General features: G+C 42.5%; 2 protein-coding genes across 3 annotated transcripts; one reads left to right on the top strand and one right to left on the bottom strand.

Moving 5' to 3' along the window:
* Positions 1 to 316: 316 nt before the first annotated feature.
* LOC115388323 (coiled-coil domain-containing protein 81) lies at positions 317 to 15,777 on the bottom strand. Of its 2 annotated transcripts, XM_030091413.1 has the most exons (15): positions 15,563 to 15,777; positions 15,239 to 15,454; positions 14,034 to 14,218; positions 13,866 to 13,940; positions 13,621 to 13,786; positions 12,833 to 12,947; positions 12,049 to 12,139; positions 11,407 to 11,553; positions 10,173 to 10,271; positions 6,393 to 6,562; positions 6,024 to 6,102; positions 4,864 to 4,974; positions 4,559 to 4,668; positions 4,347 to 4,472; positions 317 to 1,672 (listed from the first exon to the last, which is right to left on the bottom strand). In XM_030091413.1, exons 1-15 carry the CDS (start codon positions 15,630 to 15,632, stop codon positions 1,534 to 1,536), a joined length of 1,899 nt encoding a protein of 632 aa, XP_029947273.1. In that variant the 5' UTR covers positions 15,633 to 15,777; the 3' UTR covers positions 317 to 1,533. The 2 variants fall into 2 exon arrangements, with proteins under 2 accessions (XP_029947273.1, XP_029947264.1); XM_030091404.1 differs by having other exon boundaries at positions 13,866 to 14,218.
* Positions 15,778 to 16,108: 331 nt separating this feature from the next.
* Positions 16,109 to 24,638, top strand: LOC115389218 (interleukin-18 receptor 1-like). The gene is made up of 10 exons (XM_030092694.1): positions 16,109 to 16,223; positions 19,219 to 19,468; positions 20,596 to 20,782; positions 21,444 to 21,588; positions 21,676 to 21,738; positions 21,877 to 22,000; positions 22,159 to 22,304; positions 23,132 to 23,275; positions 23,425 to 23,577; positions 23,817 to 24,638. Exons 1-10 carry the CDS (start codon positions 16,178 to 16,180, stop codon positions 24,155 to 24,157), a joined length of 1,599 nt encoding a protein of 532 aa, XP_029948554.1. The 5' UTR covers positions 16,109 to 16,177; the 3' UTR covers positions 24,158 to 24,638.
* The last annotated feature ends 1,398 nt before the right edge of the window (positions 24,639 to 26,036 follow it).

Below are 26,036 nucleotides of genomic sequence, written 5' to 3'. Positions count from 1 at the left end.
CAGATGAAACCTTTAAAAAGATGAGAAACTTGATTTTTTTTTTCTCCAATTGTTAAAGGTGCTGTAGGCAGGATTTTGCTAGTCAATGCAAATTTTTCTGTGTTTTCTTTGGATTAAATGTTAAGAGTATCCATTGATAATCCTTTAGGAGAGTAGCATAACTGCACTATCGCGAGGGCGCAGCGTTTCCATCTGTCTCTGTTCTGAGCTGAAAAGGATTCTCAACAGCTCCAGGTATCTTTGACCAATCAGAAGAGCCCCGAGGCTCTAACCTTGATTGGTCGAGGGGTGTTCGTCGCACGTTCTTGTGGGAGGGGCTTAACTTGCGTAAGAGCGCGATGTCAGAGAAAACAGGACAGGATTGGCTGTGCTGGGTTTCAAATCGCCATCTTAGATGGGTCAAATCGCCATCTTACTTAGGTAACTGTTGCCCCTTCGAAATGAACACCAAGTCCGTAGTCCCTTGAGCTCAGTTTTAAAGGTTTTTTTTTTGTACAAGTGTCAACAAGGAAAAAGTCCCCTGTGAAAACACACAGTGTGACAATCAGCATAATTTAGGATTAAGTTAACAGTGAATCAAATGAAGAGAAAAGGAAACTTACACGTCTTAGCCACAATCACATTTCTGCAGGCCACAGCCTGATTACTGCCCCACACGCCAGCTCACCATGAACCGGCTGTGGACCTACCCTACATAACAAGACCACACCCCGAGCTTGGCGTGGACCGGGCGATCACGTGACACGGGTTTCCTGAGACTTATCAAAATGAAACTAACTATAACGAATGTAATGATAATTGCAGAAGTTCCAAATAATCATATATACTGTTATACTCAGTGAACCAATAATATCAGATAAAGTGAAATAATACATATGAAAAACCAGTGGGCAACATAACCCTAAGCAAGATGGCGGAGATGCGGAATCCTGCCTACAGCACCTTTAATTCAAAGTTTAACTCTATAGAAGAATATATTTCAATAGAGTTAGACAATCTTTGTGTTGTGATTTAGCAGCTTCTTTATACATCTGGAAACAACAGCTTTTTTATTGATAGCACACATAATTTTTATTGCCACATGAACTGTTTTCAGTATTTTCTGCTGAGATATCAATAAAACATGAGAAAAAAAAATCAGGATGTGAAATCTCTGCATCAAGAAGTGTCTGCTCTGTGGTAACAAACCAAGCTGGTTCAGCACATTTCTCATGTCTCATCTTACGAGAGAGAGAGAGAAATCACATAGGTCATACAACATGTGTCTGAACTAGGCAAATAATTAGCTTTGAGGTGAAGTATATCAATGAGACAATGTGCTGCGTAAAACCTGATACCAGAACATACGTAACAATTGTACACACAAAATACACACCCAACACAACAACAATATGTCGAATCAGAAATTCAGCATATTGGGAATCATTACACAAAAGTATCTCTTGTACATAAATCTTCATCTTGAACTGTAGAGAGAGTCAGACTGAGGTCTTATCTAGGCTTTGAGGTATTGATGTTGAAGCCATTCACTGTTCAGATCATAAACTGTGAGCCGGAAAGGTAATTAGAGTCTTTCCAGATGTTGGTTTCTCCCATGTTGGTGGTCTTCCTCTGACACTGGCAGCAGCGTCTGTACTCTGCAATCTTATCGACCAGGAGCTGACCTGCAGATCTGATCACAGAGAACACAGTGAGGAGAAAGATCAACATGCTGAGACACGCTGGGGAGGAAACACAAGCACAATCGGTTAAAAACCTGGGCGTGATTTTTGACTCTGAGCCAAGTTTTATTCCGCACATAAAAAACATAACTAAGATTGGATTTTATCATCTTAAGAATATTGCCAGAGTCCGCCCGTTTCTCTCTCAGGCCAGTACAGAGGTGCTAATGCAGCTTTTATCTCCTGTAGATTAGACTACTGTAATGCCTTGCTCTCTGGTCTTCCCAAAAAGAATATTTCAAACCTACAGCTATTACAAAATTCAGCCGCTCGTGTGCTGATGAGGACCAGGGGGCGGAGCCACATTACACCTGTTTTACAGTCGCTGCATTGACTCCCTGTCCGCTTCAGGATCGATTTTAAAGTTCTCTTATTAGTTTTTAAATGTCTTAACGGCCTTGCGCCTTCTTATTTAACTGACTTGTTTTTACCCTATCGACCCTCGCGGGCCCTGAGGTCCTCTGGCAGCAGCTTATTGTGTGTTCCTAAAGCTAGAACCAAGACTCATGGCGAGGCGGCTTTTGGCCACTACGGCCCCCGCCTATGCCGGAGAACCTCAGGACCGCAGAGACTGTTGATATTTTAAAAAGGGAGGTTGAAAACACACCTTTTTAATCAGGCTTTTAACTGACCTTTTTAAGTCCTCTAATTCCATTCTTATTTATGTAATTTTATTCTATTTTATTATGCACTTTCAACTTGTTTTACTTTTTTACTTTGTAATCCTATCTTATTATCTTATTTTAATTTCGTGTCATATTTTATTATGCTTTAGCTGTTTAATTCCAGTGTTTCCTCAGGGGGGTCCTTCACACCGGGAGTTGGTCCTGGTTCAACGCTGGGGTTACTGTGCCCGGGTCCTCTGGTCCTGGCTGGCCTGGGGGGCTCCACACTTTGGTGTGTGAGTTCCCTTGGTCTGTCGGGGTCGGGGGTCGGGCGCTGGAGCCCCAGTATTAATTGACCCTCGATTTCTCCTGGTGTGGGCGGCCCCACTGGTGGTGTTTTCCCAAGATGCTCAGTGCCATGCCATGTCTCCTCTGTTCTGTGCAAATTAATGGGAGAGTGTGTGTGTGTGTGTGTGTGTGTGTGTGTGTGTGTGTGTGTGTGTGTGTGTGTGTGTGTGCGTGCGCTTGCGTGTGTGGTGCATACCGTTTGATGGCGCAGTTTTTATTCTTTTTGTTTTTATGACTGTTTTTACTGTTCAGCACTTTGCGTTGTTTTTATTAATATGAAAAGTGCTATATAAAGAAAATCTGATTTGATTTGATTTGATTTGAACATCAGAAGAAGAGTGCCTTAATTTTTGCAGTGTACACCGAAAACTACCGCAGAGTGACAGTATCCACTTTAAACATAGTCCCAACAAATCCAGTAAGTTCTATTTTGCTAATAACACAGCAGCACTCAATATTGTAAAGCAAAACTGGACAAAATTTAAGTTTGTAATAACATGGAGGAGGCATGTGAGCAGAAGCACCTGCGGTATTTCGAGCTGGCCGCGGAAGCTCGAAATCATGGCTGGAATGCTGAAATTCACCCAGTGGAAGTTGGGTGCAGAGGCTTCATTGGAACATCCACCATAAGGCTTCTGGCGGACCTGGGAGTGAGGGGCCACAGCCAGCGCACAGCCGTTAAAGCTGCGTCAGAAGCAGCCGAAAGGAGCAGCCAGTGGCTCTGGCTGGAGAGGAACGACCACAGTTGGGCCCCCAAGTAGTGAGACAGGAGGCATGCGGACAGCCAAGGTGACTCATGACTAATTGGACTTGGGATGCAAGCTCAGGACTGATCATCCTGCAGCTGGCTGCCTCTGGGGAGGGTGTACAGTGTTCAAGGCCGAAACACCCTAAGACCCACAGGAACACTACTGATGATGTGTACCCGTAAATTTATTCCTTCTTCAAGTCTACCAGTCACCGACAAGTCCACCGATTGCACGTGCTCGCACAAGAATAACAACATCACATTCTGTGTTTTCTGGAATCCGAAAATATTGCATAGCATGGAAGGACATTAAGGTCTTGAAACAGCTACAGACATATCATTTAACATCTATAAGTGACATTTTTCAAACTACTGAGATTTTAGTAAGCAATATAGAAATGGCTCAGGTGTTAGTTTTGCCGGTCATTAAACAAAAAGATGATCTGATTCATATGAACATTACATGACTGATATCTGGTATTTAGTTTGAGGAACTACTGTCCACAAATCAGCATTTCTGTAACCTCACATGTGGGATGATTCATTTGATGGCTTTATTTCTACTGTATGTCCTATTTCATTTCACGATTTAGCTCAGCCAAGCATGGGAAATACACTATATGTAAACAACGATTCAGAATGACGCTCTTTTTTTCCCTTGTAGCTGCAGTTTTTTTGTGAAGAATTACTGTTTTAAAAAATTTTCTTTAAAGCTTCTGAAAGCCGAATGAATGAACGTTATTGCCCATGGGTCAGTCGTTAACAACAACATCTTTTATTGAGAGATTATGGGAAACGTTGAGGTGACGTTAGAATTCATCGTGTGAGCTTCATCTTTAAATGCAAGTGGTGACAGTCCAGTTTTAACCCCCATCGATGTGAGTGAAAATCACATCCTGGTGTAATTCTCTGTCGTCCACACACCTCAGGAAGCGCCGCTCCTCCTCGTCTCTCATGTGTTTGAGCCTGGCGCTGCGGCACCACTCATTCTTCAGGGACTTACTGATGTCCCGCTTCTTCTCAAAGCGACTGATGCGGTCCAGTATTAGCCTGAACGGAGAAACACCCATAGCTGTCACACTTAAAATGTTGTTGTCTTCACCTCATAACCATTGTCAAATATTTCATTCACTCACTCCATTTTGCCACGTCTGAGCATTTCACTTTCTTTCTCCAGCTGAAGCTGGCGGTTCTGCAGCTCATCCTTCTTTCTCTGAGTCGCTGTACTGAAATTTACCTGGAAAACCTGTCAGCAAATGGAATACACAGCTTTCAGTAGAAAACAAGATTTAATGAAAGATACATAAAAGACAAAAGCCAATTAGATCCTCCTGTTCCACACGCTTGTGCACAAAATAACAAAGTCTGTGTTTGTTTGCTGCATGCATGAGATCAGTGCTGAAACGTGAAGTCTGGAGATATACAATACAAAGCAGGTGACCTTTTGTGCTCGATCCCGGCTCTCTGCATTGTTCACTGCTGTCTCACAGCGGCTGAACTGAGATTCGTCAGGCTGGCACTCCGGAGGTTTGAAACACTTCTTCACCCCCACCTGGGGGAGTAAAAGTCAAACATGCTCATTTCAGATTGAAGTCTGTTGATGATGCTGTGAGTTACAAAAAGGAAAAAGTGAACACTGGCTTTAGGGAGTGTTTTATTCCGGACAGCCAATCTGTCATCAATCCTGTCATGAAGCAGACGGGACGGGCTGAACAAAGCGCTACATTTCAATCTTCATGAACCCACACAGTTAAAAGTGTGGACTCAGTTATGAGAAATAAATTAACATGAAGTTATGAAATGCTCCATATGATTATAGCCGTCTAACCATGAGACCACACTGCTTTGTCAAAGTCAGGATAGAGGTAGAGGTTCAATATCTCCAATTAAAAAGAGGCTTGCTACATGGTTTTTTGCTGTGCATCAGCCTTATTCTTGTATTTCTTTGCATGTTTCGTCGGATAAGACGAGTAAAACGATATAGAAAGAAAATAAAGACAAAGCCATCAACGTAAAAGCAAAGTATCATCTGTTTTTAATTTAATGACAGTGTCCCTTTGACCTCGTCTTTGTCTGCCAGGAACAAAAGTGGCTACATCTTCTCATATTATGGAAATAGTTTGTTTTTTAGAAGCAATTTTACAATCGTCAGTAGACACTTATCATAGAGGTGAACACAGCAACACTTTTAACAGCTGGTTTCTGTTGAACAATCCACCAAAATACCTTCGTTTTCACTCTCTCAGTCTGCGCCGTAATATTTCTGCATTGTTTTTGAATGTGGTTTCATTTTGAACTTATTCAAGATTATCTCCATATTGGTGGTTTGATTCACGGTGAAAGAAAAAAATTAATATCTTGTGCATACTGAATATCTTGGTGCTCAAACTGTTAAAGGGTTGAGTCGTTTATTCACGACAGCCCAACACCCATACTGTCTTTTTGCAATATTTACATAAGATTTTCAATAAATATTCACTCATTCATCCAAGTACTGACCTAGATGACTGTTGCTTGTGTCATTTCACAACAGAACGAGTGAAAAACATTTTTGAAATGATATCACCTAAAAATGACAAACTTTGTGTTGTATCTTCTTGCCTGAGCATCCAAAGCCTTCTTGTAATGTTGTGTTTTCTCCTGTTTCTGCTGAATCTGCTGAGCCTTCTGCAAAGCAATTCTAAAACACACACACACACAGACACACACACACACTCAAAAACACACACACACACACACACAGACACAGACACAGACACAGACACACACAGACACACACACACACACACACACACACACACACACACACACACACACACACACTCAAAAACACACACAGACACACAGACACACACACACACACACACACACACACACACACACACACACACACACACACACACACACAAAATGTGATTTCCTGCATCTGAGGACTACTTCAATCACATGCGGCGTACCACTGTTACTCACTCCTGAATGAGCTGGACGTGGTCGAGGCGCTCCATGAGAAGACGGCTCTGCTGGTCCTCAGCCTCGTGTTTGCGGCGATCTCCGATCTGCCTCTCCAGCTCGCTCATGTAATGATGCTGCTGGATCCTTCTGGGAGGCGTGAGCGGACGAGTCGGGAAGATGAACGAATTCTGAAGGCCACCCAGAGAAGATACTCAGTTTTAATCAGCTGTTACTCAAAGGATGCAGGGAGTAATCAGTGTGTGTGATTAAGAGAGGAGAGACCTATGAATAAGTACACAGTTAGAATTACTTTTTTATTGTTAAAATTGTACTCAAATGTAATTGAGAGCAAATTTTTAAAATACTCAAATAAAAGCAGTTTCTTGAAGACTTACTTTTTTTAAACCCCTTATAAATTAAGATCAATAGCAGGAATTCAATTAAAATATAAAATATCTGGCTGAAATATCTACAATTCATAGCACATAAAAATATCGACAAACACCCAGACTACAAAATCAAAGCCAATATGCACATGAAAAAGTTTGAATTGTACTTGAACGGCAGACATTGATATCAGAAATGTAAGAAGGTAGATTTGATAGTGTAAATTGGACTCATGAGGACAGATGAAACAATGGGGAAGTGTTTAAATGTTCCAGCTGGAAATTCATCAGTTAATCAAACCGAACATATATTATTAAATAACAAAGTGCAACACAGGTTTAAAGTCCATCCATCCATCCATCCATCCATCCATCCATCCATCCATCCATCCATCCATCCATCCATCTTCAACCGCTTATCCGGGGCCGGGTCGCGGGGGCAGCAGTCTCAGCAGAGATGCGCAGACTTTCCTGTCCCCAGACACTTCCTCCAGCTCCTCTGGGAGGATCCCAAGGCGTTCCCAGGCCAGCCGAGAGACATAGTCTCTCCAGTGTGTCCTGGGTCTTCCCCGGGGTCTCCTCCTGGTGGGACATGCCCGGAAAACCTCCCCAGGGAGGCGTCCAGGAGGCATCCTAAACAGATGCCCGAGCCACCTCAGCTGGCCCCTCTCGATGTGGAGGAGAAGCGGCTCTACTCCGAGCTCCTCCCTGGTGACTGAGCTCCTCACCCTATCTCTAAGGGAGCGCCCAGCCACCCTACGGAGGAAGCTCATTTCGGCCGCTTGTATCCGGGATCTTGTCCTTTCGGTCATGACCCAAAGCTCATGACCATAGGTGAGGGTGGGAACGTAGATTGACCGGTAAATCGAGAGCTTCGCCTTTCGGCTCAGCTCCATCTTCACCACAACGGACCGATTCAACGACTGCATCACTGCAGACGCTGCACCGATCCGCCTGTCAATCTCACGCTCCATCCATCCCCCACTCGTGAACAAGACCCCAGGATACTTAAACTCCTCCACCTGGGCTAGGGTCTCTCCACCTACCTGGAGAGGGCAAGCCACCTTGTTCCGGTTGAGGACCATGGCCTCGGATTTGGAGGTGCTGATCCTCATTCCTGTCGCTTCACACTCGGCTGCGAATCGCCCCAGTGCATGCTGTAGGTCCGGGTTCGATGAAGCCAACAGGACAACATCATCTGCAAAAAGCAGAGATGAAATCCTGTGGTCCCCGAACCGGAGCCCCTCCGGCCCCTGGCCGCACCTAGAAATTCTGTCCATAAAAATGATGAACAGAACCGGTGACAAAGGGCAGCCCTGCCGGAGTCCAACATGCACTGGGAACAGGTCCGACTTACTGCCGGCAATGCGGACCAGACTCCTACTCCGGTCATACAGAGAACGGACGGCCCTTAACAGGGGGCCCCAGACTCCGTATTCCCGGAGCACCCCCCACAAGACACCACGAGGGACGCGGTCGAACGCCTTCTCCAAGTCCACAAAACACATGTGGACTGGTTGGGCAAACTCCCACGACCCCTCGAGCACCCTATGGAGGGTGTAGAGCTGGTCCACTGTTCCACGACCAGGACGAAAACCGCATTGTTCCTCCTGAATCCGAGGTTCGACTATCGCTCGGATCCTCCTCTCCAGTACCCTTGAATAGACTTTCCCGGGGAGGCTGAGGAGTGTGATCCCCCTATAGTTGGAGCACACCCTCCGGTCCCCCTTTTTAAACAGGGGGACCACCACCCCGGTCTGCCAATCCAGAGGCACTGTCCCCGACTGCCACGCGATGTTGCAGAGACGTGTCAACCAAGACAGTCCCTGCACATCCAGAGACTTGAGGTACTCAGGGTGAATCTCGTCCACCCCCGGTGCCTAGCTTACCGACCACCTCGGTGACTTCGGCCTGGGTGATGGACGAATCCACCTCTGAGACCTCAGCCTCTGCTTCATCCACGGAAGACGTGGCGACGGCATTGAGGAGGTCCTTGAAGTATTCCTTCCACCGTCCTATGATATCCCCAGTTGAGGTCAGCAACTCCCCACCTCCACTGTAAACAGTGTTGGCGGAGACCTGCTTTCCCCTCCTGAGGCGCCGGACGGTTTGCCAGAATTTCTTCGAGGCCGACCGATAGTCTTCCTCCATGGCCTCCCCGAACTCCTCCCAGACCCGAGTTTTTGCCTCCACAACCACTCGGGCTGCAGTTCGCTTGGCCTGCCGGTACCTGTCAGCTGCTTCTGGAGTCCCGTGAGCCAACAAGGCTCGATAGGACTCCTTCTTCAGCTTGATGGCAGCCCTCAGTTTTCAACTCCCACCTTCGGGAGAGCTTCACTCAGGTTTAAAGGTGCATTGAGGAGTTTGCACGTTTTATGCGAAACAGCGCCCCCTGCAGGCCTTGGGCGTAATGCAGCTTAGTGAAAAACTCGTCCCTGTGGCTCGCGTGCACGGAATTGGGGGACTACGTCTTCGCTCGTTTGGAAGCGCTCAAGTAAGATTTAAGTTTCTTTTACCTGGTGGAGTCTGTGTGGAGCTGTGGCAGTGCTAGAAGCCAGTCTTTTCTTACTTTCTGGAAGATCCTGCTCAGTTGTTGCTCACTAAGCATCTGGCGGACTAATGGCGGACATAATGAAACCTAACAAGCCGGAGCATGCATTACGTCATTCCTTTCAAATTCTCCCCAAAAAAATGCTGGTGCCGGACCGGCACTGCAACTTTCAAGTGACAATTTAGCGCTGTTAGAGGTACTTGTAATGAATATGTCAGGGCACATTGTACACATCATTAAAACTGTGTAACATATTCATGGTGGAAAATAAGTATTTTTAAGGTTGTAAAACTCCTTAACACACCTTTAAAGTATTTGGGGTTATTCTGGAACATTCCTCACCTTTAAACATGTGTAAGTATCAGTAAAACTGCATATTCTAAGATTACACCAATCAGTTGTTTCTCAAATTTCTACTTGCTGTATTCATGATTTTTTTGGTTTCCACCTCCAGTTTTAATTAAGATTTTAATTTCTTAATGCTTTCATTCTCTTGCATTCACATTCGGCTGTATTTTGTCTCAGTTTTTAAGTGGAGTGTGACAGTCTTGTCTCACAGAACGAAGCCCACACCCAAAGAATTCAAACAAAGTTCACAGGGAACTCCCGCCGCTGTTTCACATCAACATCCTCCAGCTTCCTCAGAAGAAGTCATGGCAAACGCAACCTTGGACAAAGTTCAGCAAAGCTCCACTTCTTATAAAAGCCTGAGTTTATCTGACATCGTGGTGATGAGATGATTACTCTTTTCTAGAGAAGCTGCAGAACATAGGGAAACTTACTGAAAGGACCAGTGAGGTCAGCTGGAGGAAATGGCTTTATAGAGGTTACGTTACAGCTTTCACATTCATTTCCACTTACCAGGTACAAAGGGAGGCGAGTCTCCTCTTTCTTTCCTGACATGTGAATGTTGAATTTTGCTATCTGCTTCGCATGCTCACGCTGTTCATTCAGCTTGGCCTGCCAGAAAGAAAAACACACCGTGTGACTGGCAAATAAAAACTATTCAAAGCATGGTGTACTATTTTCACTGGGGCAATTATCATTGTTTTATTTTCTTTGGTGAGTAAATTTATGTTCAGGCCTATTGTTTTTTTGTTTTTTTCATGGAGTACTTTACTGAACATGAGTTTGAACAACAAAGCTTCACAAGTCATTCAGAGTTTGTTTGTTTTGAACCAACCTCCCACAAGTCCCATGGTGGGGCAAATAAAAAATTAAACTGCTTCTCAGCCCTCTGGCACCAAACAGTCTGGAAACACCCTTTAGGTTATTTATTCTTTTTTGTTATTTTACAAGATCTATTGCTCTTCGTCAGGTCCATTGTTTTTATGAGTAACTCACTCGTTTACAGTAACTCGAACAGGGTTGTAATGTTTTCCCGTTTTCATTATTGAAACCACTGAAAACTCTCAAGTCAGCTTCATTGTGTTGTAGTGGTTTACACTCAATCTTCCTGATTGTTCTTTAGTCTTATGGGCCTTTCTGTGTGGAGTCTGCATGTTCTCTCTGTTCATGTGTGTGATTTCCCTGCGCACTCTGGTTTTCCAGAGATCAGTTACATCACATGAAAGTCTAATGGTTGAGTTTCAAATTGTGTTTCTCGTCCATTTAGAGTATTACCTGGGGGCAAATTAAAAAATCCCCGCAGGCACTGTGATGGACACACACACACACACACACACACACACACACACACACACACACACACACACACACAGACACACAGTCTTGTATTTCTATCCTTGTGGGGACCGTCCATTGACTCCCATTCATGTCTAGCCCCTAACCCTGACCCTTACCCTAACCCTAACCCACACCACAACAAAGCCTAACCCTAAAGAAATGTTTTTGCACTTTTACTTTTTTCAGTAACAACAACATGGTCAAGAAAACACTGTTTCTCCTACTTAGGACCGGAAAAAGGTCCCCACAAGGCACGTCGTTCCACGTTTTGCTATCCTTGTGGGGACATTTGGCCCCGACAAGGATAGAAATACAAGAACACACACACACACACACCACACACACACACACACACACACACACACACACACACACACACACACACACACACACACACACACACACACACCTGTTGCTCCTCCATGTACTGCTTGTCTTTCTGTTGCTCTCTGAGCAGCAGCAGTTGCTCCTGAGCTTTCTCCTCGGCCTGCTGCTGCTCCCTCAGGTACACCGGGACGTTTCTCTGGGTCCGCTGCATGCAGAGGTAGCACAGCTCCTACGGGGACCAAACCAGCAGGACGGTCATATAAAGGACTGCCAGCCGCTCACTGCAACTTGAAGTTGTCTCTGCAGTCACCTGCAAACAAAATCAGGTGTAAAAGGAGCTGCCAATAACCCACCAGCATCCAAGGAGTAGTCAATTAAAGGAAGTCATGATTCATCTGCCTTTTTTTTTTTTTTTTATTATTGTAACATTTTTCTCTTCCACACCAAATACTACACTGTGTTCTCCAAATATTTGTTTGACTCTTGTCTGTCTGTTGCACGTCATCAAATTTTTTAGACCTGCTTAGCTGGAAGCAAATAGTTTTGGCAGGTTCAAAGGGAAATGTGACCATAGGAGAAGTGAAAGTGAATTGAAACGGTGACCACGGGAAGGTCACAGCTAGAAGAGAAAGTAGAAGTGATAGCAATAAATCATGCAAAATCTCAAAATGAAAATCTGACGTCTATGTATTCATTGCCTAAGTCTTCACCATGGCGCCCCCACCTGTCCAGCACGGCTGTGACCAGAGCAGGTCACATTCAGGACGGCGTCCTCCAGCTTTGGAGTCTGTCGCAGTGAGCCGGACATGCTGCTCCTGGGAGTCAAAGCACATCCATTACCTTTAGGCCCATAGAGTGAATTCTTTGTGAAAAATATGACGCAGTTTCACAGTGAGCTGTGTTATAACTGAGTTGCTTGTAAGGGATTGTATTCAATAGATAAACTGAGGATGTTGTGTTTTCTGGTGAAGTCGATGTGTTTACAGATGTTTCCAGCATGACTTCGCTTTTTGACTCATGGCTCTGCCTGCTAAACAGGAACTGCTTTTTTTTCTCTCTATAGTGTCAAAGTGGCCATTTTACAGGTTTTTTCTTTTTGGTTCTTCTCTTATTTTGTTAATTTCTATTCATCATCAAGAAATTGTAAGGACCACTGTTAGGGAAATAGTGGCTGAGTGTGGAGTAAGTCTGCAATTCATGAATGTAAGCCAATCCAACTTACCCAGGAGCAACAGGTACATTGATTCTAGGTGTGTGTTCCCATGCATGTGCAAGCTGACAGTACATGGAGGTACTGACAGAGGAGGAATCTGTCCCATGGCTAGCTTTGCATCATTAATGGAGCTGGAAGCCGCCTCGGGGGCAGAGACAATATAAGGCCACCGCAGAGCTCTCAGCTCTCTGACTAACTGTCCTTCCTGCAAAGAAGCACTGAATGGACTGCAAGCTGAACCACTTCAGCACAGTGTGTGTTTGTGCTTATCTGTGTGTTTTTGTGTGTGGAGTACTTGTCTGTTGGCTCCATAGGGGGGTTTGGAGTCGGATGTTCAGACACGCTGACAGCTTTCATCTTGGCAGGCTGCAGACTCTGATGGGATTTAGAGTCGCTCTGCTGAGGAACCTCTGTGGAAACACAAAACACTCTGAGATGATAAGCATAGTTGCACAAAGCAACAGTTTGGTATTCCGGGAAATCTGACTCCACTCTGCAAGCCTTGCTCATGACTGTCTGATGACTTTGAAGCTACGCGAAGGAGATAATTCCAATGTTTGGAAACAATCAAAAGCAGTTCATATAGAAAATGTCATGACCTTTAGGCACTCATTAAAATAGATGAAATATGAACTCAGCAGCTTTGTTGAAGCCTGTTTCTCCTCTGAAATTTTCAAATACACACACAAATGTGTCATCAACTCATGCAAAGTTCAAACCTTGCCACAGGGTGTGGGTTTTTTTTTTTCTCAAGTCAAGCATTTACTGTGAAACCTAATTCGGTGTTTCCACAGAAACATTACTGTCATCTTGATGCGTAACAGGACACAATAAAGTTAACTGTGATGTGCACAGTGAGTGTTATGCTACCTTTGGAAACTTTTAAGGGAGGAATCTTTTTTGGAAAATTTTTTAATGAGCCCCATTTGAGGACTAACTGTAATATAAAAAAATAAGTCAAGCAGACCTTTTACAGAAGGAAAACTGACATATGTATGCTTTTCACAAGTCAATTATTGATTCATTAAAACGCTGTCAAACCTCAGCCCCCGACTGCCAGTCATTTGTGGAAGAATCTTTCACCTTTTGTGTTCCTCTGGTCCGAAGCTGGTGGAAAACACTGTCCGTCTTTGTCCGCAGCTCTGTTACTTGGAGGGCAAACGGTTGGCAAAGTAATGGGGTTGGCAGTCTGCGGCCTCTGAAGTCTGGAGAGTCCCGCAGACATTAAAGAGGCGCTGCTCCCAGGACTCTGGTGGGACAGGAATACGGACGACTTCAATACACTGTAATAAACACTGTACACAATAAAATAGTGCCTGTTTGCTCACCTTGTTAAAGGCTAACAGCAGCTTTCCACTTCCGTCCATGGCTTTAATAAAGTCTTCCTTGAATTTCATCTGGACCTTAGAAGCACATAGCGTTGGATCACACAGAACTGAAAACCGGCGGACATCGTCCAGAATGTGAGTCACAGAATGAGACAGAAAGGAGCTGACCTTGTTGTTCTTAAATGAAAGCACACCTATTCCCTCGAACGGGAGGAGCACGTGTTTTTCAGAGGCCAGAGCTCTGAACAGCAGCAGGAGAGTGTCTCTGACGCAGCCCTCCACTACGTCTCGGCTGAAGGGTGAGTCCTGCGACACTGCAGCAAAGTTTAGCTGCACCACTGGTACGTGTGTGGCTATGACAGAAAAACAAAACACAACAGGAAAATTTAAAAAAAACAAAAAAAAACACTTTTTCTTATAGGTTCAACCCAATTCACACACAGGAGACAGCGAATGATAACAAGTGTGAGAGGTGATTTCATCTGGATCAAAGTCAAAGGTACAGACAAATACAAACCATTTCATGCAATGATATACAAATTGTCGACAAAACAGTGATCAAATGTCCTTCAAATAAATTCATATTTAGTGTTCATAGAGGTCGAGATTAGTGGAATTTCTTAACAGTGGGCTCTTGATCGGATTCCCATTTCTGTCGGTAGAATAGTTGGTGACACCACTACATTTTCTCTCATCCTATAAAGCACAAGTGTCAAACATCTAGCCTGTGGGCCAAAACTGCCATCATTCATTTCTTAATCTCATAAGAAGTTTTGTAATCTGCTTGTCATGTTTCTGTCTATCTAAGGTGAGAATTTTCACTGGATCCATTTAAAGTTGAAAAAAAAATTGCATACTGAGTCTTTGTTAAGGTTTACAGATTTATAGTTTATAACTTATAAAACGAATAATCATATTTGGCACAGCCCTCCCTAAAGCCAGATGCCTTTTCTCACATATTGAGAGTTTATCAAAACAACAAGTAAGGCTTTTCTCGTAGATATTACTGAGAAATATTACTGAGAAACATATGAGGCAAACCGGCAAATGACACAACATCCCGAAATTTAACAGAAATATGACAAAGCGAGTGAAAATAGAGAAAATGTTTGAAGATCCATTTTCCTCCAGATGCAGAGTTTCTAAAGTGGACCATCAGGCCTTCAGGACAGGCCAGTGACGTACACTAGAAGAGGATTTTCCGTTGTTGGGAGTGGTTTTGGGCTGAAGTGTAGCTCATCATTAAATTATGTATTCTAAAAGAATGAATGGATTGAATGCAGCTTATAAAACATTTAGAGCTGGCACCTAAACAAAAAGTGCAACCTAATTGTTGTTGACAGATATCACAGCCTGTCAACTCCAGGACTCACCTACAGCCAGCGGCCGGGCCTGTTTCAGACTTAGGGACTGCATCAGCTTCCCGGACAAGATGAAGATGGGTCGTTGGACCAGTGTGAACTTGTGTCCTATGTGCAGCTTCTGCTGGGAAAAGGTGAAGCTTCCAAGTCCTGCCACGTGGACCCCCTTATTTAAGGCTAACTGACGCTCAATGTACGCTGACACACTGGCCCAAACACACTGAACATCTGGAAAACAGCCAAACTTGTGTCACACACCGGAAGATAGTTTAACACTTCACGAGCACAGTGTGTGGTAAATGAGAATATAAAAAAAAAGGAAAAGTTTGTCCCCACCGTCCGCAGAGAGCCGCCCAGGTGAAGTCTGCCTGTCCCCCCCGGACACCAGCCGCAGCAGGTCTGTCATCTCCGCTCGACCCTGCACAAACTGGAATGTGGAGAGCTCCGAAAGCGCCTCCGTCCAGTCCTGACCCTGCTGCTGCTGCTGCGGCTGTCTGCCTGCGGTTGCCCGGAGCGATGAACCCCCGCAGGGCGCACGGCGAGCCGGGCAACCGGAGCGCGGCCGCGCGCGCGTCCTCCTGACACACAACAACAGAACAGGCTCAGTCCTAATCCGACAATCAGGCAGCCAATCAAACTGTCAGTACTACACGATCTGTCCCCCGAAAAGGTCTCCAAAAGGTAATAGTTTAACAACAGCAACCAAAATAAACGCTACAATCTTTTTTCCCTACTTTTTTCATTTTGTATTTTATCATTTAGATCTTCGGGAAAAAAAAAACCACATGAATGTACAGGACGTGAAAGTAAACATGTCAGGGCAAGGGACTACTACAAAAATAAAGAAACACCCCAGACTTCTGCTTTCGGTTTCAGTTTGTGCTTGCATATAAACTTGATCGCTGACAAGACTACACTGGTTCATAACTCCTGTCGTAAGAAGACATTGGAATGAAGAGGACAATATTTCTTACCCTCCTCCTAACATCACTGGCAGGTAAGATGCCATCATCTCAATATTTCTTCATTGCTTTCACTTTCACACTTTCACACTTTTCACTCTCTGATGGAGCAACACAGGGGCAACCGGAGCTAAACTCGTGTTTTTCAGGTCTTTCAGTGTGTATTGCCTCTATTTCAGTGCGTTAGCGGTTAAACTTTAAACTCCAAAAATTCAATCAGACAAACAGATGGATTCCATGTTTTTGCTTCCCTGTTTACATTTGATAGCAGCTATCAAAGACTGAGAAATTATTCATTTTTATTTCATTTTTGCTTGTTTGTTTGTTTGTTTGTTTTGTTTTGATACAGTACAACTACAAATACATGAAACAGTGATGAATTTAGTTTGTGTTCATTTCAAGTTCACTCTCACTCGATGCTCTGTGTATTTGTAAAGTTAAATCTCACATTGGGTAAATAAAGTATATATCAGGTTGCTAGGAGGGCTTCAAATGTAATACATATTTTAAGATATTAAAGCTCATGTCCGGAGTTTCCGTTCGTTTCCAACGTATGTATAATTTTTCAACAGAGCTTAAATCTGTCAGTCTGGTTCGATACTACAATATAATATTAGCATAAAGCAATATAAAAATTTATTCATGAGCCCCGCCTTCGTCTCACCGGTCAGCGTCAGCCGATAGACTTGGAGCTTCCGCCTTGTGGCGCTGTTAATCAAAGTGTGCACGCAGCCTCAGAGCACGCGCACTCGCCCAGGCAGAGGTGCTCCGCAGCAGCCGCCCCGCTTACCTCGGATATATCCACGGTCTGCTGAACATCCACCGTAAACAGCTAAACGTGGAGGATGCTGTAGGACTCGGAGGTACTCATTTGCACCCGACAGATAATTCGCGTGCACAATTAAAGGGGCGTGGCTTGGTCGCTCATGAAAGCAGAGGGAGGGCGGAACTTCGAGATGTTGGATTAAAAAAACCTCTCTCTTGCAAAACTCCTGACACAAGCTTTAAAGTCACTGAAGAGTATAAGAAAAATGAATTATAATGTAATATATATATATATATATATATATATATATATATATATATATATATATATATATATATATATATATATATATATACATTATGAATATAATAAAGTTATTGGAATTATCAATCGTTGAAACCAAACATGTAATAATTTGCATTGTTTTATCATCTTAGTAATATTCATATATTTTGAATATAAATACATAAAAAAATTCTCCAGTTTTCATTCTATACCTGAGGTTTTGTAGCCTATATCTTGATTTAACATACACACTTGTGTTGTTAATAGAGCTCTTTGGTTAAAATTATTCATAAGTATGCAGTGTCATAAGTACATCTTTGAAGTTTATAACAAACCAAACTGAAAATCGGCAGAAAACTGATCATGTTATAGTTGTTAAAGTGGATGAACATAGTGCTATGAATGAACCAGCTGCCTGTAGCATGATGGCCGCCAAGTGTGGACGTTTGGCTCCACTGGCCGTTAGGGCGAGTGACACATCTAGCCTTAAAATACAATTCTATGATTCCAACCACATTATGTCACCACCCACTTCCTTATATCCCCACACATCAACACACAACACCTCTACACACACCCATACGTCACCAACCCCGTCCCTTCTAATGTGAGACGTAATCAGTGGACGCCACATCATAGACAAAGCCAAAAATCACAGAATTTTTGGACATACTGTAACACAAATAACACATCGTCTAACAGAAACTGCTACATTTTTATGTTAGTAAAAAGAAATAAGCTGGTTTGTCTATCGTGTATACATTAATCCCTGGGAAATCAGATCTGTGAAAGTAACAGCACACACACAGTGTGAGTGAATGGGTGAATGTGATTGACAGTGTGAAACACTTTGGGCTCTCCTCAAGCAGTGTAAAAACACTATACAAGTCTCGTCATCGTCCATAAATTTTCCAATGTTCCCAGATTTACTGACTTGTTACTGAACTCAAATTTGAGTCATAAACTCCTTGCGAAATTTCTGTGGAAATGTATTGAAATAAAATGTCACCGCTGGAGTGACAGCATTCCTGTTCCAGTGACGTTTGTGTTGCATGTTTGAAGGTTACACACACAATGTGTGTAATCCTGTTAGTCATGAAGGACAGCTTGTGGAGACATGTTTGGATGAGTAACAAACAAGTTGTGGTATTGTGACATATAAACCTACTTTTACACTTATCCCTTTGGGGAAAATGTTTCTTTGGAGTTCCTCTTTCCATTCGTAGTCGCTCCTAACTGGAGCAGTGCTGCATTACAGTACCCTGCTCGGAGCCAATGGTATTGCTCAGGGACCCATCCAGGTGACCTGTCAGCACTGGGATATTTGCTCTAAGAAAGTGATGATGTTGTTCATGAAAAATGTGTTAATAATAAAATGAGGGTGCGTCCCCACAATAGTCATTGGTTAAAAAAATAATAATAATAATTGAACACACACCCCTCAATTAATTAATTGAATTTCATGATATTCTCTTGAAGGGCTGTTTGTGATTATTATCATGTGTAATCGTCTGTAGAGTAGCAGGTTGTGAGGAGGTGTCAGGCACAAAGCTCAAACATGCAGAACATGCATCCCTAAAACAGCAAAGCATTTTTTTCTTTTTCTGTTAAGTGAAACAAGCATTTTTCCAAGATCTTCTAAAATTTTCCACTTTTTAAAAATTTTAATAGGTATTTATTTTAATTGTACCACTGAATTATTGGAGAAAAATGAATGCATTTAAACTAAACCAATAGGTGCTGTAGCTCATGGTATCATGTATTTACTGTTGTAGACATCTTCAGACAAGCACTTTCGTCATATCTGTTTATCTTCATCTTTAGATAACTGGTTTGCCGTTTAGTTTTATTATGCATGAACGCCATAATCAATGTGATGTTTGACTTATCCCGTCTGATGAAGGCAATGCCCATCCTCATGCTCATTTGAAAGTCATTTACTTGACAAGTTGTGCTGAACATGTGTCACTCATCTGCAGGTGTGCGTCCGCTGAAACCCCAGGTACGACACGTCAGGGCAGGGGAAATGGCGGTGCTGCTCTGCCCTGGGTGTAGCCAGTGCAGCGGTGATGGTGCTGAACCGTTTTGGACCAGCCGGGCGATGAGTCTCACCAAGACCAGCTCATCGTTAGCAGAGCAGAGGCGGAAGGGCGTGCTGCTTCATGGGACGAGTCTTATCATTCTCAGAGCTTCTGAAGACCACGAGGGCAATTATTCTTGCTCTTTTGGGTGAGATTTATAAACTCCTTATTTAAAAAATGCCTTTCCTGTTTTACGAGAAAGTAATTTCACCTCAGCACATGGGAAATCGTAGCTTTTATGTCTGCTTCTGATATTTAATACAAACCTCTTTGTAGGTCTGTGTATAGTCAGACATGTGCGTATATTATCAACTCATACATAAAGTAACAACATCTCAAAATCATGAAAATAATGGATGTCAGGGGGCTCAAACTGTTTAAAGGTCATTCAAGACTTGTTCAAAGCACTCTTAAAAGTAATAAATTGTGATAATAAAAGTGAGCGGAGTAACAGGCTCCTGTCATTGCGCTGCAGAACTGAGCGCTTCAAGAGGTCGTTCATCCCCTCAGCAATCAGGCTGTATAACAGATGTGCCTGAGCCAAACCAAGTACAATCCGAGCACTTGTATTTATTGTACTGTTGTTATTTATTTGCATGTGAATGATCTGTGTGCTGCTGGACACCGGAATTTCTCCCTTGGGAGATTAATAAAGTTTTTATCTATCTATCTATCTATCTAAATTCATCCTCCATGAACAGTCCACTCAGTCATCCGTCCTTCATCTATACAGTAACTGCTTTAATTTGAGGCCTGTCCCAGCTGGTATCAGACACAGGGCAACACACATCGAGGACAAATTCTGAGTTAATCACAGGGAAGCACACAGTTTATCTGTGACCTTTTTCTGTGTTTGAATCGTGGAAGCACGATAGCCAGACTGTGCACAGGATTTGGGATAACTTCAGATCTATACACAGGAAGGCCCATGATCAAATTCTGACATGTATGCTCTGAGGTCTGAGGTCAAAGCACTACTCCGCAATGACATCTATTTCTATATGAACCATCTATTTCTATATGAACCATGAATCCACAAAACTGTCGAACCAACTCATCCATTTTTAATACTGTCCCCTCAGTGACACCAGCAGGACAGTCACATTTATCCACAATTTTAAACCCACATTCTGATAGTTTTGGTATGATTTAATGCTATATAGTACAAAAGTTCTTATCCTTGAACTAAATTTGGACATAGAAATGCAACGAGGAAAAATTTGAAAAAAGTCTTAATGTGTTCATTTTTACAATTCATAATTGATTTCATTACAGGGGCAGTAACAGGCAGTCCTGGTTCAGGCTGACTGTACACTCAGAACTGTCTAAAGAGTTTGAAGCGTGGAATCAGTATCCTCTGATATGCTACGCTCAGGAATCCTGCAAATTGACGTGTCCAGACAGAAACATCCCCTCAGTCAAAACCCCAAACATGAGCAGCTCCGCCATCATCTGGCACAAGGTAATTACCCAAAGCCCACTCCGGAGTTTCAGAGACATTTATTTGTCAAGTGTTGAGCTGTAAGAACATTTTATTTCCTCCAATTTTGATGATTAGCTGATCTGCATTTTGTTACGACCAGGGCTCTTAAAGGAGGAAGGAAGTAACATAAACCCAGATGTTGAAGGTAAACAGAGGTGTTTAATAAATAAAAAGGGTTACAGAAACTAAGGGACACCAAAAGCCGAACTCAACAAGATGAGGGGAAACAAAACTACTACAAAAGGTGATCCCTACTGATAAACAAAGCAAACGCTAACTAAACGGCCACACAACTGCACAGGCAGTTCAACAAAACTCAAGGCCGAACACAGAGATCAGTTTTCTACAGCTGAGCCAGACGACCAAGGAGAGACAGGTCACTGATCAGACACAGCCTCTCCAGAATGATCCTCCCGCGAAGCTTTTGAAGAGGAGGCTCCTCCCATGGCCACCCATGATTGGAGGATGGCGTGCTCTCCTGGATGGTCTGGTGCTCCTGCCAATTATTCAATAATCACCTCCATGCCTGAGAGCCTGAAGGTGAAGCAGAGGGAGAGAAACAGCCACACCTGCGCACACACACGCCACAACAATATGGCAGCAGCCGTAACACATTTCAACTTGGTTTTCTGTCTTTTAGGATGGCGATCCATTTCAGAGAGACAGTTACTTCTCCAGTGTGGATGAAAAAGACAGTGGCGTCTACACATGCACCAGGCCTTATCTGTATCTCGGTCATACATATAATATCACCTTCAGGGTGGTACTCCAGGTCAAACCAAAGAGTAAGAAAAACAAGTTGTTCAGCACTTTTACTGTCGAATGCATTCAAATCATAATCTGAGAATTTAAAGTGTCTTTTCAATATACAGAAGTGTTCTCAGTGTCAAGAATCACTCAGCCACAGAACAACCAGGTGTTTTATGTAGATTTAGGTGAGTTATTGTGTTTTTTTCTATTTGTTCTACTTTTTTCCTCGCTTCATTCTCTGTATCCATATAATATGTATAGTTGAAAGAACACGCGGCACCAGGTTTCAGTTGTAATATCTGTGTGAACTTTGCCTCTTCTAGGCTCACCCAAAGTCATCGACTGCAAAGCTGATCTGTATTCATTTTTTGATGACGTGTTTTGGTTGAGCAATGAGTCGTTTGTGGAAAAGAATGACAGCTTTCCAGTTTTCTACAATACCACAAGGTAAATATTCCAAACACGTCTTAACTCGCACCACTGTGTTTGGAAACACTGATGCATTCAGTACCCACATGTCCTCACCATCATCGCCATCATCATCATCCCTTTTCCACGCAGCAGTGCATCTGAATCGTCCGCCGTGCTTTTCTCCCTCTGAACAGGGTTCGTGGCTCAGGGGAAACACGGATGACGGCGAGTCTCGTCTTTAGGAAAGTTTCAGAGGAGGATCTGCAGACAGTCTACACCTGCAAACTGGAATCCGACCAACAGGAGCCCACGTTTGTCACCATCACGCTCAGAAAAAATGGCAAGTGATTTAAATTTGCTGTAGTTCAGTGGTTTGCTTTAGGTCTGCGCTGGTTTGTCTAGATTTGTAACTTCAATCACTGCCAAGGGCCACAACATGTAAAGCTCACTACCAGAAGGCTTTTACATTTTGACAGAAGGAAGAACACATGAGAATATTGCATTTTACTTTATCATAGAGCATTTATAATTGGAATGAGATTTAAATGTGGTAAGAAATGACTTTTATATTTGTCATAACCTGCTAAGGGATGTATTCACTTTGTTTTTCAAAACTAGCTTTTCGTTTGCTCTTTGTTCAGTAATCTTTTAGTTGACTGTTTAGTGTATTTATAATATTTTGTGATATTGACTACGGTATTTTACTTCTTAGTAATATAAAAAAAAAAGCTCTATTGCTTTAATCTTTCAACTCTTTGCCCCTTCACCTTACTCATGTTTGTTTGAATTATCGTTTCATATAGTGAGCTTGTTTTTATAAAATCAGTATATTTAAATATTGAATTTCTTAATTTGTTAGGTTTTCTTGACTGGTTTCACTCAACTCTTCAGCTACACACATTAGACATTTAACGTCATATAATTATACAGATCTGTGTCCCTTTATGCATTTTAATAAGTGAAACTTTACTATTTTTCAGTCATTATTACTGTTCAACATGCAGATGACTGACACAAACACATTTGCTGTTTTAGTAGAGCACTTTAATATAAATGCTGCTTGAAAGGTACTAATAAAGGCAGGTGACGGCTAACACAAAGTTCAGTTTAAACATGTCCTTATTGTTCTTTTGATGATTTGAGTCAACGGTTTGTTTTTTCCAACAGTTCATCTTTCCTCCGTCCGCCTGGCCTCCTGCATCATTGGCTTTTTAGGACTGATCATTGTAACGGCATTCCTTTGCCTGAAACTTAAAATCCACATTGCTCTTTACCTTCGAGACACGCTTGGTTGCTGTCGCCATGCTGCAGGTATAAATGTTTCTTTTACGTTAAATATTCTTTTGTACTCATATTTTCAAAGAGAACCTTACCTCTGTTTATCTCAGCTATATAACACAGCCATCGTCATAAGCTGTTGTATGCCAAACCATGTTAAACGGTTGTTTTTGTTCGATCAGATGGAAAAACCTATGACGCTTATTTGATGAGTTACAAGAGCGACGCAGATACAGCACTCAATGAAGAAGACAGGAAATGGTTGGTGAATGTTTTGGACGAGCAGTTTGGTTACAGCCTCTGTCTCTTCAACCAAAACGTTGTCCCAGAGAAAGGTATGGTTTCATACAGAGTTCCAGTTGAAACCAACTTATTTTTAATTCAATTTTACCACAGATGCCATGACTTGTACCTCTCAAAAAAAAAGTATCATCTTAAACATTTGGCATGTTTTCTATATTGAGTTTGTAAGAATTGCAAATTGTTGCATCAACTTTTTACTTACATTTTCCTTGTCCCAGTGTTTTGAAACTGGAGTTTTTATTACTAACAAATGTGTGTGTTTGGCCTGCAGAGGCAGTTTTGGACTGCGTGGAGCAGAGCCGGGCGGTGGTTCTGGTTCCCACCTCACCAGAATCTGAAACAGGCCCCGACGTCCTGACTGACATCCATGCAGCCCTTTTGAAGCGGGGGACTCGCTTCATCCTAATCGATGCTAAGACCACCACCATAGAGAGGCCATTACCAGAGACTCTGGAGCTCCTCACAAAGCCCGGATGCCGTGTCACCTGGAGGGGCAACAGCTCAAAGCTGCCCTCTTCTTCTTTCTGCAAGCAGCTACGCTACCATCTGCCTGCCCCACAGCACGCACCGAAGCTTCAACATCAGAGAAACACCCAGGATGCCAGCTGTTAAAATGCCAAGTTCAATATACATGCTCTTGTGAGATGAGAACAAACCTACTTTGATCACTTGTATTTCATTTTTATTCATTTATTTATATATAATTTATCTACATATGTACTTCAAGATCATTGTTAGTGATATTGTTGAGGATGTATTTTAAAAAAAGCATTTTTTAAAAAATATATAACAACTTATAGTTAACTCACAGTCATCAGTTTTTAAACAACTTTACCTCTAAAACCTGTCATTTGTACCGGGATCTATAAATATTCAACCTTCCTATACCTGTAGCAAACTGTTTTTCCATGGAGCATGTTCTCAGTTGTTCAACTAGAATTCAGATGTTTCTTTCAAATAAGAAATTCAGAATTCTGATCATTTAAACTTTTGTATTCACACGTTTTGATTTATCACTCTTTAAACCAGTTGTACTGAAGAATCACTTTTTTTTATATAAGTTGCATACTAATCAAAATAAAGGCTCTTTGTTGGTCACAAATTACGATGATTTTAATGCTCTGTTGCGACTCACGTGCACAATTGATAAACGTTGATCACAATGCTCACAACGTGAAATAAGATTGCACCAATTCATTCTGACTTTTGCTGCCACCTACTGGACACTACTTGGCAAGCGCATCTGACCGACTCAAAAAGATACTACGTTTTTTGTCGTTGATATTATCAAAACTGTGTCATCTCATCACTCATCAATATTGGAGCAGCATCTCACTGCTGCTGCAGGAGTAGCTTCACTTTTCAACTCTTTCATGAAGTTTTGCTCAAAAGGGCAAACAGGTTATAAAGGAGGGTGGAAAGGGAAAATAAAAGACAACCACTTGTATAAGATCTGTTTGACTTTCGGGACTTTTGCATATTATTCATGTCACTGAAGACACATGTAGGGAATTTACATATATCTTATGTTTGCTGTGTTATACATCCAAAAGGAGGCGTCTGCAGCATCTGAAATCTACGAAGGAAATCCCAGCTTCGAATGGAAACATGAACTTGTTTTTTTTTTTTTCTCAAAGTGAAATTACTCTTACTTTCCTGTAAGATTAAAGGTCACAATGTTTGAGAGAGTACCTCTCAGTCTGTTCAAACAGTTGCGTTGTGGCGGCTGTGGTTCTAGGAGAGGTTTTACTCTTTGAAAGTGATGCACACAGAGCAAGCACATTTTGGCCACTTTGACTGTTTTGGTGGGGAAAAAAAAGGCGGTTTCATAAGCCTGGAGAAGTAACAACCTCACCTCTGTGAAGGAGAACTTGTGAACAGATTTTCATCCGATATAGACGCAGTTGTGCCCCATAAGTGAAACTCACTCATTCACACTTCTTGGAACCAAACTGTGAGGCAAGTGTGAAAACAACAACAACAAGATTGTGATTCTAAAGAAGATGAATAGATTTCTGTAGGAAATGTGTTTGATTCAAATGACAATACTGAAGTACCGGTGCACTGAAGCAGTGGACCAACTGACCCAATTTAGCGTTTGTGGAGGTGAGTGTTTTATTTGTGCCTACGATGGTGTTTTCCACAGTATGTTAAATAAGAATGATGAACCTGCTGGATAAAGAGGTCTTTCTCTGTGGAACGGTGTATTTTCCACGTGCCTGCATTGCTTTTCTCTGGCTTCCTACCATCATTTATAAATATGAGTGTTGAATAGGAAGATAGAAGGACAAGTCCAAGTTGACCTTCCCAAAGAATGCGACGACGTTGAGTCCACATGATGGAATTAATTGCTACAACTTAAGATTGCAATTAAAACAAACTGCTTTTTACTTTGATTCAAATTTTGACATGCTCGGTATATCCTGATGACATTTTCCTCTGTTTTGATTTATCCATCCTTCAATTTTCTATACCCCTTCATCCAGTTCAG

Source organism: Salarias fasciatus, chromosome 1 (assembly GCF_902148845.1).
Source record: "Salarias fasciatus chromosome 1, fSalaFa1.1, whole genome shotgun sequence".
In the NCBI taxonomy this organism is placed as follows: Eukaryota; Metazoa; Chordata; class Actinopteri; order Blenniiformes; family Blenniidae; genus Salarias; species Salarias fasciatus.
This window is presented reverse-complemented; position numbering and strand designations above follow the sequence as displayed.

Excerpts from the sequence above, each read along its gene's own strand:
- LOC115388323 (XM_030091404.1), bottom strand. The coding sequence starts at position 15,632 with ATGACAGACCTGCTGCGGCTGGTGTCCGGGGGGGACAGGCAGACTTCA. Across the intron at positions 6,103-6,392 it reads CACGTCCAGCTCATTCAGGA|AATTGCTTTGCAGAAGGCTC; the intron begins GTGAGTAACAGT and ends TGTGTGTTTTAG. Across the intron at positions 4,473-4,558 it reads CTCAGACGTGGCAAAATGGA|GCTAATACTGGACCGCATCA; the intron begins GTGAGTGAATGA and ends TTCTCCGTTCAG.
- LOC115389218 (XM_030092694.1), top strand. The coding sequence starts at position 16,178 with ATGAAGAGGACAATATTTCTTACCCTCCTCCTAACATCACTGGCAG. Across the intron at positions 22,305-23,131 it reads CATCACGCTCAGAAAAAATG|TTCATCTTTCCTCCGTCCGC; the intron begins GCAAGTGATTTA and ends TTTTTCCAACAG. Across the intron at positions 23,578-23,816 it reads AAACGTTGTCCCAGAGAAAG|AGGCAGTTTTGGACTGCGTG; the intron begins GTATGGTTTCAT and ends TTTGGCCTGCAG.